General features: G+C 47.8%; 1 protein-coding gene across 1 annotated transcript in view; it reads left to right on the forward strand.

The window, feature by feature from the left end:
- The window catches only part of pik3cg (phosphatidylinositol-4,5-bisphosphate 3-kinase, catalytic subunit gamma), a 68,921-nt gene that overhangs the window by 11,076 nt on the left and 43,965 nt on the right, over nt 1-13,880 (forward strand). The window contains exons 2-4 of the mRNA XM_070857471.1: nt 2,114-4,141; nt 10,416-10,481; nt 11,326-11,551. Coding sequence (XP_070713572.1) covers nt 2,126-4,141; nt 10,416-10,481; nt 11,326-11,551 — 2,308 coding nt within the window. The 5' untranslated portion in view covers nt 2,114-2,125. The remainder of the gene's footprint in view (nt 1-2,113; nt 4,142-10,415; nt 10,482-11,325; nt 11,552-13,880) is intronic.

The following is a 13,880-nucleotide window of genomic DNA, read 5'->3' on the forward strand; positions in this document are numbered from 1 at the left end:
CAACCTTCATGATTCAGAGGCAAGAGTGCTACCCACTGAACCACAGAGTAATTGCTACAATTCAAGCTCGCCAAAGAGACTTTTTCTTAAAAGTTAATTTTTGCAGACAAGGCTTCACTCCCTATGAACTGAAAGACGTGGCCTTATGCATGAGGTGTGTTATTGCTACGGCGTGCGCTGGGAGTGGTGAACGGCCCTAGTGTACACTCCTGGGGCAGTGTCATTTATTATTTAAATGGAGAAAAATTGCAAAGTGCTGTAGTACAGTGGGATCTGGGCATACTTGTGCATGAAACACAAACGGATAGTATGCAGGTGATCAGGAAGGCCAATGAAATCTTGGCCTTTACTGCAAAGGGAATGGAGTATAAAAGCAGGGCAGTCCTGCTACAACTGCCCACACCTGGAATACTGCGTGCAGTTTTGGTTTCCATATTTACGAAAGGATATACTTGCTTTGGAGGCAGTTCAGAGAAGGTTCACTAGGTTGATTCCGGAGATGAGGGGGATGACTTATGAGGAAAGGTTGAGTAGGTTGGGCCTATATTCATTGGAATTCAGAAGAATGAGAGGTGATCTTATCGGAACATATAAGATTATGAGTAAATTGACAAGGTGGATGCAGAGAGGATGTTTCCACTGATGGGGGAGACTAGAACTAGGGGGCATGATCTTAGAATAAGGGGCCGCCCATTTAAAACTGAGATGAGGAGAAATTTCTTCTCTCAGAGGGTTGTAAATCTGTGGAATCCGCTGCCTCAGAGAGCTGAGGAAGCTGGGATATTGAATAAATTTAAGACAGAAATAGACAGTTTCTTAACCGATAAGGGGATAAGGGGTTATGGGGAGCAGACGGGGAAGTGGAGCTGAGTCCATGATCGGATCAGCCACGATCGTATTAAATGGCGGAGCAGGCTCGAGGGACCGTATGGCCTAGTCCTGCTCCTATTTCCTATCCTTGCAGTTGCTCCCTTTCCGCCACCATAACCGTGACAGTAGTGCAGCAGAAAGCTAGTCTACCAGTGTAAACGAGATTTCCGCCACACTTCCAGTGACGTTGTGGCAGGGGAGCAGGAGCAGCTCCCAGGAATATCCCGGCCTGATCGCTCCAACTGACAGACAAGTCACTCTCTGACAAATCACTTAGCCCAGGTGAAAAATGACAAATCAGGTTTATTTAAAAAATATAATGAACAGAGGCATGATTAAAACAAGCATCACATTGTAACAAGATTGTATTAATTCAGGCACTCGCTGGGCAGTGAAGGGGCCGAGTAATATCCCCACACCATGAATGGATCCAGTGTGATTTACCTACACAGTGAATGGATCCAGTGTGATTTCCCCACACAGTGAAGAGATCCAGTGTGATTTCCCCACACAGTGAAGAGATCCAGTGTGATTTCCACACACAGTGAAGAGATCCAGTGTGATTTCCCCACACAGTGAAGAGATCCAGTGTGATTTTTCCACACAGTGAATGGATCCAGTGTGATTTACCTACACAGTGAAGAAATCCAGTGTGATTTCCCCACAGTGAAGGAATCCAGTGTAGTCATTGTTGTAATGTAGGAAACATGGCATCCAATTTGCACACAGCAAGCTCCTACGAACAGCAACATGATAATAATCAGTAAATATTGGCCATTTCTTCAAAATAGTGCCATAAGCTCTTTTGCATCCACCTGAGGGAGCCTCGGTTTAACATCTGATCTGACAGATAGCACCTCCGACAGTGCAGCACTCCCTCAGCACTGCACTGGGAGTGCCAGCCTAGATTTTTGTGCTCGAGTCCCTGGAGTGGGACTTGAACCCACAACCTTCTGACTCAGAGGCGAATGTGCTGCCCACTGAACCACAGCTGGCACTATAAAATGAAAAATGGCCTCTTGGGCAAGGTAGCTGTTGCCCATGGAACTGTACCTCAGCAAGGGTGAGAGCCTTGTGGAGAGGACAGAAGGGAGAGTTTGACAAAGAAAACAAATGCACGGTGCCACTTAGTGGGTGGGTATGTGAGCCCCACAATCGCATTGTGTCAGCAACACCAGGCTGGCCATTCAGTCCTTGTACTGTATCACATGTGTTTTTTTTCTGCACTGTGTTTCCTTGACAGATTACCCTTGGCATGGACCAGTCAAAGGACGACAATGACGAGTTGCCCATTGTGATGAGAGAGGAGAACAAGAGGAGAAGGCGGAAGATGAGAGCCAACACGACCAGGAGCATGCAGTACTATTCCCTGGAACAGCTGGCCATCGAGTTCCTCCTGCCCACCCGCAACAAGCTCAACAATGTCCACGAGAAGGTCTCCTTGGAGGTGGCCGGCAACTACACGGTGGAACAGCTGAAAGCCAAGGTCTGGGTGAAAGCCGGTGGGGTCAGCGCCTGCCCCGATTTCTACCGGAAGCTGAGCCCGGACCAGTTCCGGCTGTTGTACCAGAAGAAGGGGCAGTGGTACGAGATTTATGACCAACACCAGGTGATCCAAACGCTGGACTGCATCAACTACTGGAAGACCCTGCAGAAACACAATGGCCAGATCCACCTGGTGCAGAAGACCAAAGCCTCCGAGGAATCCGTGCAGCTGCAGAATGATCTGAATTACCTGATCGGCTATGATGTCACCGACGTGAGCAATGTCCACGACGACGAGCTGGAATTCACCCGCCGCAAGCTGATCACCCCCCAGCTCAACGAAGTGTCCACCAGGGATGCCAAACTCTACTCCATGGACCCTTGGGTCATCTCCAAACCCTTGCCCCAGTACCTGCTCAGCAAGATCTGCAGCAACAACATCTTCATCGTCATTCACCGGGGCACGATGAGCCAGACCATCAAAGTGTCCATCGACGAGACTCCGCAGAGCATCCTCAAGAACTTCTTTAAGAAGATGGCTAACAAGAAGGGTCTGCTGGAGCTGGCAGAGGGCCATAGCGAGGAGGACTTTGCCCTAAGGGTCTGCGGCAGGGAGGAGTTCATCGTGGGCAACTACCCGGTCAAGGACTTCCACTGGATCCGGAGGTGTCTGAAGAATGGCGAGGAGATCCACTGTGTCCTGGACCAGGCCCCGGACCCGGCTCTGGACGAGGTCCAAAAGGAAGAGTGGCCTCTGGTGGACGACTGCACGGGGGTGACCGGCTCGCATGGGCAGCTGACCCTGGAGGGGAAAGACCACGACAAGGTGTTCACCATCTCCCTCTGGGACTGCGACAGAAAGTTCAGGGTCAAGGTCATCGGCATCGACATCCCCGTGCTCCCGAGGAACACGGAGCTGACTGTCTTTGTGGAGGCCAGCATTCTGCATGGGCAGCAGGTGCTTGCACAGCAGAGGACCCTCACAAAGGCCTTCACCGAAGAAGTGCTGTGGAATGCTTGGCTGGAATTCAACATCAAGGTCAAGGACCTACCCAGAGGGGCACGGCTGAACCTGCAGGTCTACTGCGGGAAAGCTGCAGCACAGGGCACAAGGGGGGCCTTCCAGTCCCAGGACGAGAGCACATGGGATGCCAAGTGCAAGAATCACATGCTGTACTATGTCAACCTGCTGGTGATAGACCACCGCTCGCTCCTCCGGCAAGGGGAGTATGTGCTTCACATGTGGAAGATCCCCGACAAGGGCGAGGAGCAAGGCACCATCGAAGCCGACAAGCTGACCTCGGCAACCAACCCCGACAAGCAGAGCTCCATGGCCATCTGCATCCTGCTGGACAGGTACAACTACCCCATCGCCCTGCCTCAGAGTCGCCCTGCCCCTCAGCCCGAGGCCGACAGGTTGGCCCACGAGATGCACAGTCAGCTGCGCAAACAGTTCGAGGAGATCATCAGCACCGACCCCCTCAACCCGCTGAGCGCAGAGGACAAAGAGTTGCTGTGGCACTTCAGGCACGAATGCGTGAGGCAGCCCAAAGCCTACCCCAAGTTCCTCAGCTCAGTGAAATGGGGGCAACAGGAGGTGGTGTTGAAAACCCACCAGCTGCTGGACAAGCAGGATAGCTGGGACAGCAGCCCTTTGGACGTGGGACTGGCCATGCAGCTTCTGGACTGCCGGTTTTCAGATGAGCAGGTTCGGGCCTTGGCCATTCAGAAGTTGGAGACCCTTGGCAACAGCGAGGTGCTGCGTTATCTCCTGCAGTTGGTCCAGGTAAAAACACCTTCCATTACACATGAGATACAGGTCAGGCGCAAGGCTACAGGTCTGGCTGGTCAAGGCGGTGATGGGTACAGCATTGAAACATGCAAACCAGAAAATCCCGGGCTCAAACACTCTGTGCTCAGCCAGCACAGCAGATATCAGCCAGTTGTCTTGGCCATGGGCTGAGGAAGATGAAACCAAGGTTCATCGTTAATTAAGAAAGCGATTAAGAAAGCAAATGTTGACCTTTAATACAAGAGGATTTGAGTATAAGAGTAAAGACGTCTTACTGCAATTATACAGGGCCATGGTGAGACCGCACCTGGAGTATTGTGTACAGATTTGATCTCCTTACCTAAGGAAGGATATATTTGCCATTGAGGGAGTGTATCGAAGGTTCACCAGACTGATTCCTGGGATGGGGGGATTGTCCTATGAGGAGAGATTGAGTAGACTCGGCCTATATTCTCTAGAGTTTGGAATAATGAGAGGTGATCTCATTGAAACATACAAAATTCTTACAGGGCTCGACAGGATAGATGCAGGGAGGATGTTTCCCCTGGTTGGTGAGTCGAGAACCAGGGGTCACAGTCTCAGAATAAGGGGTCAGCCATTAAGGACTGAGATGAGGAGAAATTTCTTCACTCAGAGGGCTGTGAATCTTTGGAATTCTCTGCCCCTGAGGGCTGTGGAAGCTCAGTCTTTGAGTATAGTCAAGACGGAATTGGGATCACCTGTGGTACCCACCTACAGTTAAATTGTTTGGCCCCACTAGCTATCACACATGGTGAAAGGCGGGTTAATTTGATGTCTATGAAACGGAACCCCAGCAAATGTCAGCACCTTGAGGGATAATGGGGCGCAACCGCCTCTGCGACCGGGTGCGGTGAGAGTACCGATGCCCGCAAACACGCCTTGCAGGTTAGCGGCGGCGGTAACCCCGAACGCCATGATCTCCTGCCTCCCGGGGATCGCAAAGTTCACTGGTGCGCAGCGCCCAGATGCAAACTTGGGTTCCGCCCCCTGCAGTATCATCGCTTCCGCTCCTCTTGCCTGGTTTAGCTCTCCGAGGGAAGTGGTAGCGCTTGATTTAACGCTCCACTTTTTCCTGGGAGCGTTAAATGGAAGTTCGCGTCGGCGATACCTTTGCGCTCCCCCAAACGGGGCACCACGCAATTTCCAGCCTTTAATATGGTTTCATGCATCTCAATCATCAGGTCATTCTACTTGTTACACAAGGAAAGATCTTCCTTTGATTTATTCCTCATGTTGAAGACAAGTTTCATGATCTAACTAAAGCGGGGGTTCAACTTAAATTAACAGCTCTCAGGCTCCCTTTGGGCAACAATTTTAAATAATAAACAAAGGAACAAAAAAACTGGATTGAGAAAACAAAGTCACCTCACTGTAACACTGATTTACTCCACACCTCTCACTGTAACACTCTGATATACCCCACACCCCTCACTGTAACACTCTGATATACCACACCCCCCTCACTATAACACTCTGATATACCCCACACCCCCCTCACTATAACACTCTGATATACCCCACACCCCTCACTGTAACACTCTGATATACCACACCCCCCTCACTATAACACTCTGATATACCCCACACCCCTCACTGTAACACTCTGATATACCACACCCCCCTCACTATAACACTCTGATATACCCCACACCTCTCACTGTAACACTCTGATATACCCCACACCCCTCACTGTAACACTCTGATATACCCCACACCCCTCACTGTAACACTCTGATATACCACCCCCTCCTCACTATAACACTCTGATATACCCCACACCTCTCACTGTAACACTCTGATATACCACACCCCCTCACTGTAACACTCTGATATACCCCACACCCCTCACTGTAACACTCTGATATACCCCACACCCCTCACTATAACACTCTGATATACCCCACACCTCTCACTGTAACACTCTGATATACCCCACACCCCTCACTGTAACACTCTGATATACCCCCCACCCCCTCACTATAACACTCTGATATATCCCACCCCCCTCACTATAACACTCTGATATAATGCGCACCCCTCATTGTAACACTCTGATAGACTCCACACTTCTCACTGTAACACTCTGATATACCCCACACCTCTCACTGTAACACTCTGATATACCCCACCCCCTCACTATAACACTCTGATATATCCCACCCCCCTCACTATAACACTCTGATATATCCCACTCCCCTCACTATAACACTCTGATATAATGCGCACCCCTCATTGTAACACTCTGATATACCCCACCCCCCTCACTATAACACTCTGATATACCCCACCCACCTCACTATAACACTCTGATATACACCACCCCCCTCACTATAACACTCTAATATAATGCGCACCCCTCACTGTAACACTCTGATACACCCCACACCCCTCACTGTAACACTCTGATACCCTACACCTCTCCCTGTAACACTCTGATATACCCCACACCCCTCACTATAACACTCTTATATAATGCGCACTCCTTACTGTAACACTCTGATATACCCCACCCCCCTCATTATAACACTCTGATATACCCCACCCCCCTCATTATAACACACTGATATACCCCACATCCCTCACTTTAACACTCTGACATACCCCTCCTGTAACACTCTGAAATACCCCTCACTGTAACACTCTGATATACTCCACACCCCTCACTGTAATACTCTGATATACCCCTCCCTGTAACACTCTGAAATACCCCTCCCTGTAACACTTTGATATACCCACACCTCTCCCTGTAACACTCTGATATACCCCACACCCCTCCCTGTAACACTCGGATATACACCACACCCCTCACTTTAACACTCTGACATACCCCTCCTGTAACTGAAATACCCCTCGCTGTAACACTCTGATATACCCTACACCCCTCCCTGTAACACTCTGATATACCCCACACACCCTCCCTGTAACACTCTGATATACCCCTCCCTGTAACACTCTGAAATACCCCTCACTGTAACACTCTGAAATACCCCTCACTGTAACACTCTGATATACCCTACACCCCTCCCTGTAACACTCTGATATACTCCACACCCCTCCCTGTAACACTCTGAAATACCCCTCCCTGTAACACTCTGATATACCCCTCCCTGTAACAATCTGATATACCCCACACCGCTCACTGTAATACTCTGATATACCCCTCCCTGTAACACTCTGATATACCCCACACCCCTCACTGTAACACTCTGATATACCCCTCCCTGTAATACTCTGATATACCCCACACCCCTCACTGTAATACTCTGATATACCCCTCCCTGTAACACTCTGAAATACCCCTCACTGTAACACTCTGATATATCCCACACCCCTCCCTGTAACACTCTGATATACCCCTCACTGTAACACTCTGATATATCGCACACCCCTCCCTGTAACACTCTGATATACCCCACCCCCCTCACTGTAACACTCTGATATACCCTACACCTCTCCCTGTAATACTCTGATATACCCCTCCCTGTAATACTCTGAAATACCCCTCACTGTAACACTCTGATATAACCAACCCCTCCCTGTAACACTCTGATATACCCCTCCCTGTAACACTCTGAAATATCCCTCACTGTAATACTCTCGAATACACTCCATGACCCTCGCTTTTGAAACTATTCCCCTCTAATCTGCTGAGTCTGGAACTCACACTGTAGTTGCTGCAGTCCATGCTGAGTCACAAGGAAATCCAATGGCTGCTCCCTTGCAGTTGCTAAGGACCAGTTGGCAGTATGGATAAAGATTTAGGCCTTCAGGTACTGGGCAGTCTGGGAGCTGGTCTGCAGCTGGTTGACAGATACGTGTTCAGCACCCAGTGTTTCTGAGGGGCTTTCTTTCCATGTATTACAGTCTCATGCTATTGTTACCTCTAGACTTGACTATTTTAATGCTCTCCTGGCCAGCCTCCTATCTTCCACCCTCGATAAACTCGAGCTGATCCAAAACTCTTCTGCCCATATCCTAACTCACACCCAGTTCCGTTCACCCATCACCCCTGTGCTCGCTGACCTACATTGTCTCCTCGTTTGGCAACAGCTCCATTTAAATATTTTCATCCTTGTTTTCAAATCCCTCCATGGCCTCACCCCTCCCTATCTCTGTAACCTCTTTCAGCCTCACAACCCCCCGAGATCTCTGTGCTCCTCCAATTCTAGCCTCATGCGCATTAGCAATTTCCCCCGCCCCACCATTGGCGGCCGTGCCTCCAGCTGCTTAGGCCCCAAGCTCTGGAATTCTTTTGCTAAACCTGTTTGCCTCTCTCTCCTCCTTCAAAACTCTTCTTAAAACCTATTTCTTTGACCAAGCTTTTGGCCACCTGCCCTAACATCTCCTTATTTTGCTTCAGTCTTCACAGTGGAAGACACAAAAACCATGTCAAAAATTGCTGGTAACAGGAATGTGGGAAGTGAGGACCTTGAGACAATCACTATCACTAGGGGGGTAGTGCTGGACAGGCTAATGGGACTGAAGGTAGACAAGTCCTCTGGTCCTGATGAAATGCATCCCAGGGTATTAAAAGAGATGGCGGAAGTTATAGCAGATGCATTCGTTATAATCTACCAAAATTCTCTGGACTCTGGGGAGTTACCAGCGGATTGGAAAGCAGCTAATGTTTAAAAAAGGGGGCAGACAAAAGGCAGGTAACTATAGGCCGGTTAGTTTAACATCTGTAGTGGGGAAAATGCTTGAAACTATCATTAAGGAAGAAATAGCGGGACATCTAGATAGGAATAGTGCAATCAAGCAGACGCAGCAGGGATTCTTGAAGGGGAAATCATGTTTAACTAATTTAACTAATTTACTGGAATTCTTTGAGGATATAACGAGCATGGTGGATAGAGGTGTACCGATGGATGTGGTGTATTTAGATTTTCAAAAGGCATTCAATAAGGTGCCACACAAAAGGTTACTGCAGAAGATAAAGGTACGCGGAGTCAGAGGAAATGTATTAGCATGGATAGAGAATTGGCTGGCGAACAGAAAGCAGAGAGTCGGGATAAATGGGTCCTTTTTGGGTTGGAAATCGATGGTTAGTGGTGTGCCACAGGGATCGGTGCTGGGACCACAACTGTTTACAATATACATAGATGACCTGGAAGAGGGGACAGAGTGTAGTGTGACAAAATTTATAGATGACACAAGGATTAGTGGGAAAGCGAGTTGTGTAGAGGACACAGAAAGGCTGCAAAGAGATTTAGATAGGTTAAGCGAATGAGCTAAGGTTTGGCAGATGGAATACAATGTCGGAAAGTGTGAGGTCATCCACCTTGGGAAAAAAAACAGTAAAAGGGAATATTATTTGAATGGGGAGAAATTACATCATGCTGCGGTGCAGAGGGACCTGGGGGTCCTTGTGCATTAATCCCAAAAAGTTAGTTTACAGGTGCAGCAGGTAATCAGGAAGGCGAATGGAATGTTGGCCTTCATTGCGAGAGGGATGGAGTACAAAAGCAGGGAGGTCCTTCTGCAACTATGGTATTGGTGAGGCCGCACCTGGAGTACTGCGTGCAGTTTTGGTCATCTTACTTAAGGAAGGATATACTAGCTTTGGAGGGGGTACAGAGACGATTCACTAGGCTGATTCCGGAGATGAGGGGGTTACCTTATTATGATAGATTGAGTAGACTGAGTCTTTACTCGTTGGAGTTCAGAAGGATGAAGGGTGATCTTATAGAAACATTTAAAATAATGAAAGAGATAGACAAGATAGAGGTAGAGAGGTTGTTTCCACTGGTAAGGGAGACTAGAACTAGGGGGCACAGCCTCAAAATACGGGGGAGCCAATTTAAAACCGAGTTGAGAAGGAATTTCTTCTCCCAGAGGGTTGTGAATCTGTGGAATTTTCTGCCCAAGGAAGCAGTTGAGGCTAGCTCATTGAATGTATTCAAGTCACAGATAGATAGATTTTTAACCAATAAGGGAATTAAGGGTTACGGGGAGCGGGCGGGTAAGTGGAGCTGAGTCCACGGCCAGATCAGCCATGATCTTGTTGAATGGTGGAGTAGGCTCGAGGGGCTAGATGGCCTACTCCTGTTCCAAATTCTTATGTTCTTATGTTGTTCTTATGTTATGTGGCTCGGTGTCAAATTTTGTCTGATAACGCTCCTGCGAAGCACATTGAGACGTTTTTCTACGTTAAAGGTGCTATATAAATGCAATTTGCTGCTGTTGTTATGCCCCCCCTACCTGAACGATGTGAGCTTAACCATATATTATTTGAAACTCATTTCAGGCAGTCAAGTTCGAGCCCTACCATGACAGCGCCCTTGCACGATTTCTCCTCAAACGAGCATTAAGGGTGAGTATACAATGGCCCTTTGTCAATTGGAAGATCGGTTTTGATTTTTTTCCCCCAGAATATATATATATATACTTTTCCCCCCAGAATATATATATATATATATATATTTTAAACCTGCCTGTTAGCGCGAATGTACCCTCCAAGAATCACTCATCACTCAGGGTCGGTCCATACATCAAAACGGTTTATTACGCCGGCGGGAGATGAAGCAACTGGTGGGTCCAGGTACCTCTCTCCGCCGAACAAAGGGTTTCATGGATTTTTATATGTGTTACAACAGTTTACTACAGTTACATCAGCCCATTTCGGCCGGACACTATCCAATCATATTGATTATAGATTACATATAGATTCAATTAGACCAATAGAGTTAGTCTCTAAACGTAAGGTGGCTCATGTGTTGCCAAGAGATGTGTTGCTAAGAGGTGTGTTGCTTGGAATTACTCATGTATCTTGTGACATAGTCCAGGCCCCCCTTATCTTACTGTCCTTGGGTGCTGTCTTTGGGTAGTCTCCTTATCTTAGTCCTGTTACAGAGTCATATTGTTCTATGGACCAGGATGTCTCGTCTGGGGAACATCTGCAGAGTTGTAGTGTGTTTCTGCGTGAGAACACAACCGTTATCAGTAACTAAGAATGCATTCCCTTTTCTGCTGGCTGACATCCCTTGGGGCTTTGCTAAACCACAAGTAGCCATCTTTATACATTTTACACACACATTTAATACAATTACCTATTTCGTTCTAACATCTATGCTACAGGTGTCTTTGCTCTAGGGGAGAATTTCCCTAATTTCCCTCTCTAACACTGCCTTATCTTTTTTCCTTTGACTCCTCGCTAGAGTAAACGAACCGGGCATTTCCTGTTCTGGTTTTTGAGGAGCGAAGTGGCTGAGTCAATGCACTATCGGCAGCGCTACGCGGTGATTTTGGAGGCCTACCTCCGCGGCTGCGGGACCGCCATGCTGATGGACTTCATGAAGCAGGTCAAGGTGATGGAAGCTCTCCACAAAGTGACGCTGGAGATAAAGAACGTCACTGCCGAGAAGTATGACGTTTCCGCTCAAGGTATGTCGATAGCATTCTCGGCTGCATGTAGTGTTGCCACAAGTCCCGGGCAGAATGGAGATGATTGGATAATTCCACCCCCCGGCAATCACGCCTGGAGACCACACTGCTGTAGGAGAATTGGATTTTACGCACGCAATCCGTATTATCAGAGGTGCCGTCTTTCAGATGAGACGTTAAACCGAGGCCCTGTCTGCCCTCTCAGGTGGATATAAAAGATCCCATAGCACTATTTTGAAGAAGAGCACGGGAGTTATCCCCGGTGTCCTAGGGCCAATATTTATCCCGCAGTCAACGTAACAAAAACAGATTATCTGGTCATTATCACATTGCTGTTTATGGGAGCTTGCTGTGCACAAATTGGCTGCCGCGTTTCCCACATTACAACAGTGACTGCGCTCCAAAGGTACTTCATTGGCTGTAAAGCGCTTTGAGACATCTGGTGGTCATAAAAGGCGCTATATAAATGCAAGTCTTTCTATTTCTGTAACTATCCCTCATCCACTGCATTTTGCTGGAGAAATCGCCCTGCTTTTATGGGGGGCCATTGCTGTAATTTTGGTCATGAATTCTGTTTGCTGTAGTTCGTACAGACTCTGTTTGCTGAGTTAAATAGACTCTTACAATTTAACCCCTGCACTATGGGCAGGCTCAGAGAGACTCTTGCCTCCCTGGGCTGACTAATTTTATTTGCTTTCAGCTTGTGCACTGACGTCAAAACAAAGAGTAATAAAGATATTTGATGAGACTGGGTGGCGCAGTAGGTTAAACATAACATTTCACCTTTGTGACCTGGGTTTAAATCCAGCCCAGACTGATGGGGCGATAGTCTGTCCTGGCTACTGGATGTTCGGGCCCTATGTGAAATGAGTTGGTCTCCATCAGTTCCGCAGCACAAACCTCCACTTAAATTGGCCTTAGAGAGGGTTCTGAGAAGATTTACCAGAATGGTACCAGGAAGGAGGGATTTCAGTTTTGTGTTCATTACATATTTGAAAAGGAAACGTTTTGCAGGGCTATGGGGAAAGAGCAGGAGAATGAGACTAATTGGATTGCTCTTTCAAAGAGACGTCACAGGCACGATGGGCCGAATGGTCACCTGTGCTGTATGATTCTATGATTTCTCTCAAGAGGCCACAAATGGAGTTGGTGAGACCACACCAATGCTTCAACGGAGTACTGTGCACAGTTGTGGTCTCCTTATCTGAGGAAGGATATACTTACCTTTCAGGTGTTAGAAGCTCAGAAGGTTCTCTGGGTTGAGAGGATTGTTCTATGAGGAGAGATTGTGTAGAATGGGCTGAAACTCTCTGGAGTTTAGAAGAATGAGAGGTGATCTCATTGAAACATACAAGATCCTGAGGGAGATTGTCAGGGTAGACACTGAGAGGTTGTTTCCCCTGGCTGGAGAACTAGGGGGCACCATCTCAGGATAAGGGATCGGCCATTTAAGACAGAGATGAGGAGCAATTTCTTCACTCAGAAGGTTGAGAATCGTTAGAATTCTCTGCCCCTGAGGGCAGTGGCTGCTGAATCATTGAGAATACACAAGGCTGAGATCGATAGATTTTTGGGCTCGAGGGCAATCAAGGGATATGGAGATTGGGCAGGAAAGTGGAGTTGAGGTCAAAGATCAGCCATGATTCTATTGAATGACGGAGCAGGCTTGAAGGGCCATATGACCTACTCTCGCTCCTAATTCTTACATACTTAGGTATAAAAATATAAAGTAATAAATTTGGGAAGTAAACTGGGAAAAGAAATAGACTTTGATATGCTGTTTTTAAATGGGATAGTGGAGGGGAGTGACTGTAGTGTGCAGATACACAGGTCATTAAAGTCGTCAAATAGATAAAGCCATAAAAAGTAGATAAGGCCATAAAAAGGCAAACAGAGTTTTGTACCTCGAGGCAGATAGGAGATAAACAAGAGAAAGACGTAGGTTCAGGCCAAGACACGGGGAGGTGTGGCTCGTTGGGCAAGGGGAAGGATGGGGGGAAACAGCACAGGCAGCTAAATTGGAAGTCTCAATCATCGTGACAAAGAAGTCCATGAGCTCCTTGCACTTATTGTTGGAGACGAGAGTGGAGAATGTGCAGGAGACAGGTTTAAAGAGATGGTGGATTACGGAGGAATTAAGTCATGGATTATCTTTGGTCTCCAGGAGGCAGTTTTGGCAGAGTAGAGTGAGACCCGACAGCACTGCATACAGTGCAGGCACATCTGTTGATGAAGGCCAAACCAGCTGTGCTCTTGATGTGCTCAAATCTGTGCCCCCTGAGACTGAAGGGAGCAAAGATGGAGGCCATACCTGGAGGTATCGACCGGG

Source organism: Pristiophorus japonicus, chromosome 16, assembly GCF_044704955.1.
Source record: "Pristiophorus japonicus isolate sPriJap1 chromosome 16, sPriJap1.hap1, whole genome shotgun sequence".
Lineage (NCBI taxonomy): Eukaryota > Metazoa > Chordata > Chondrichthyes > Pristiophoridae > Pristiophorus > Pristiophorus japonicus.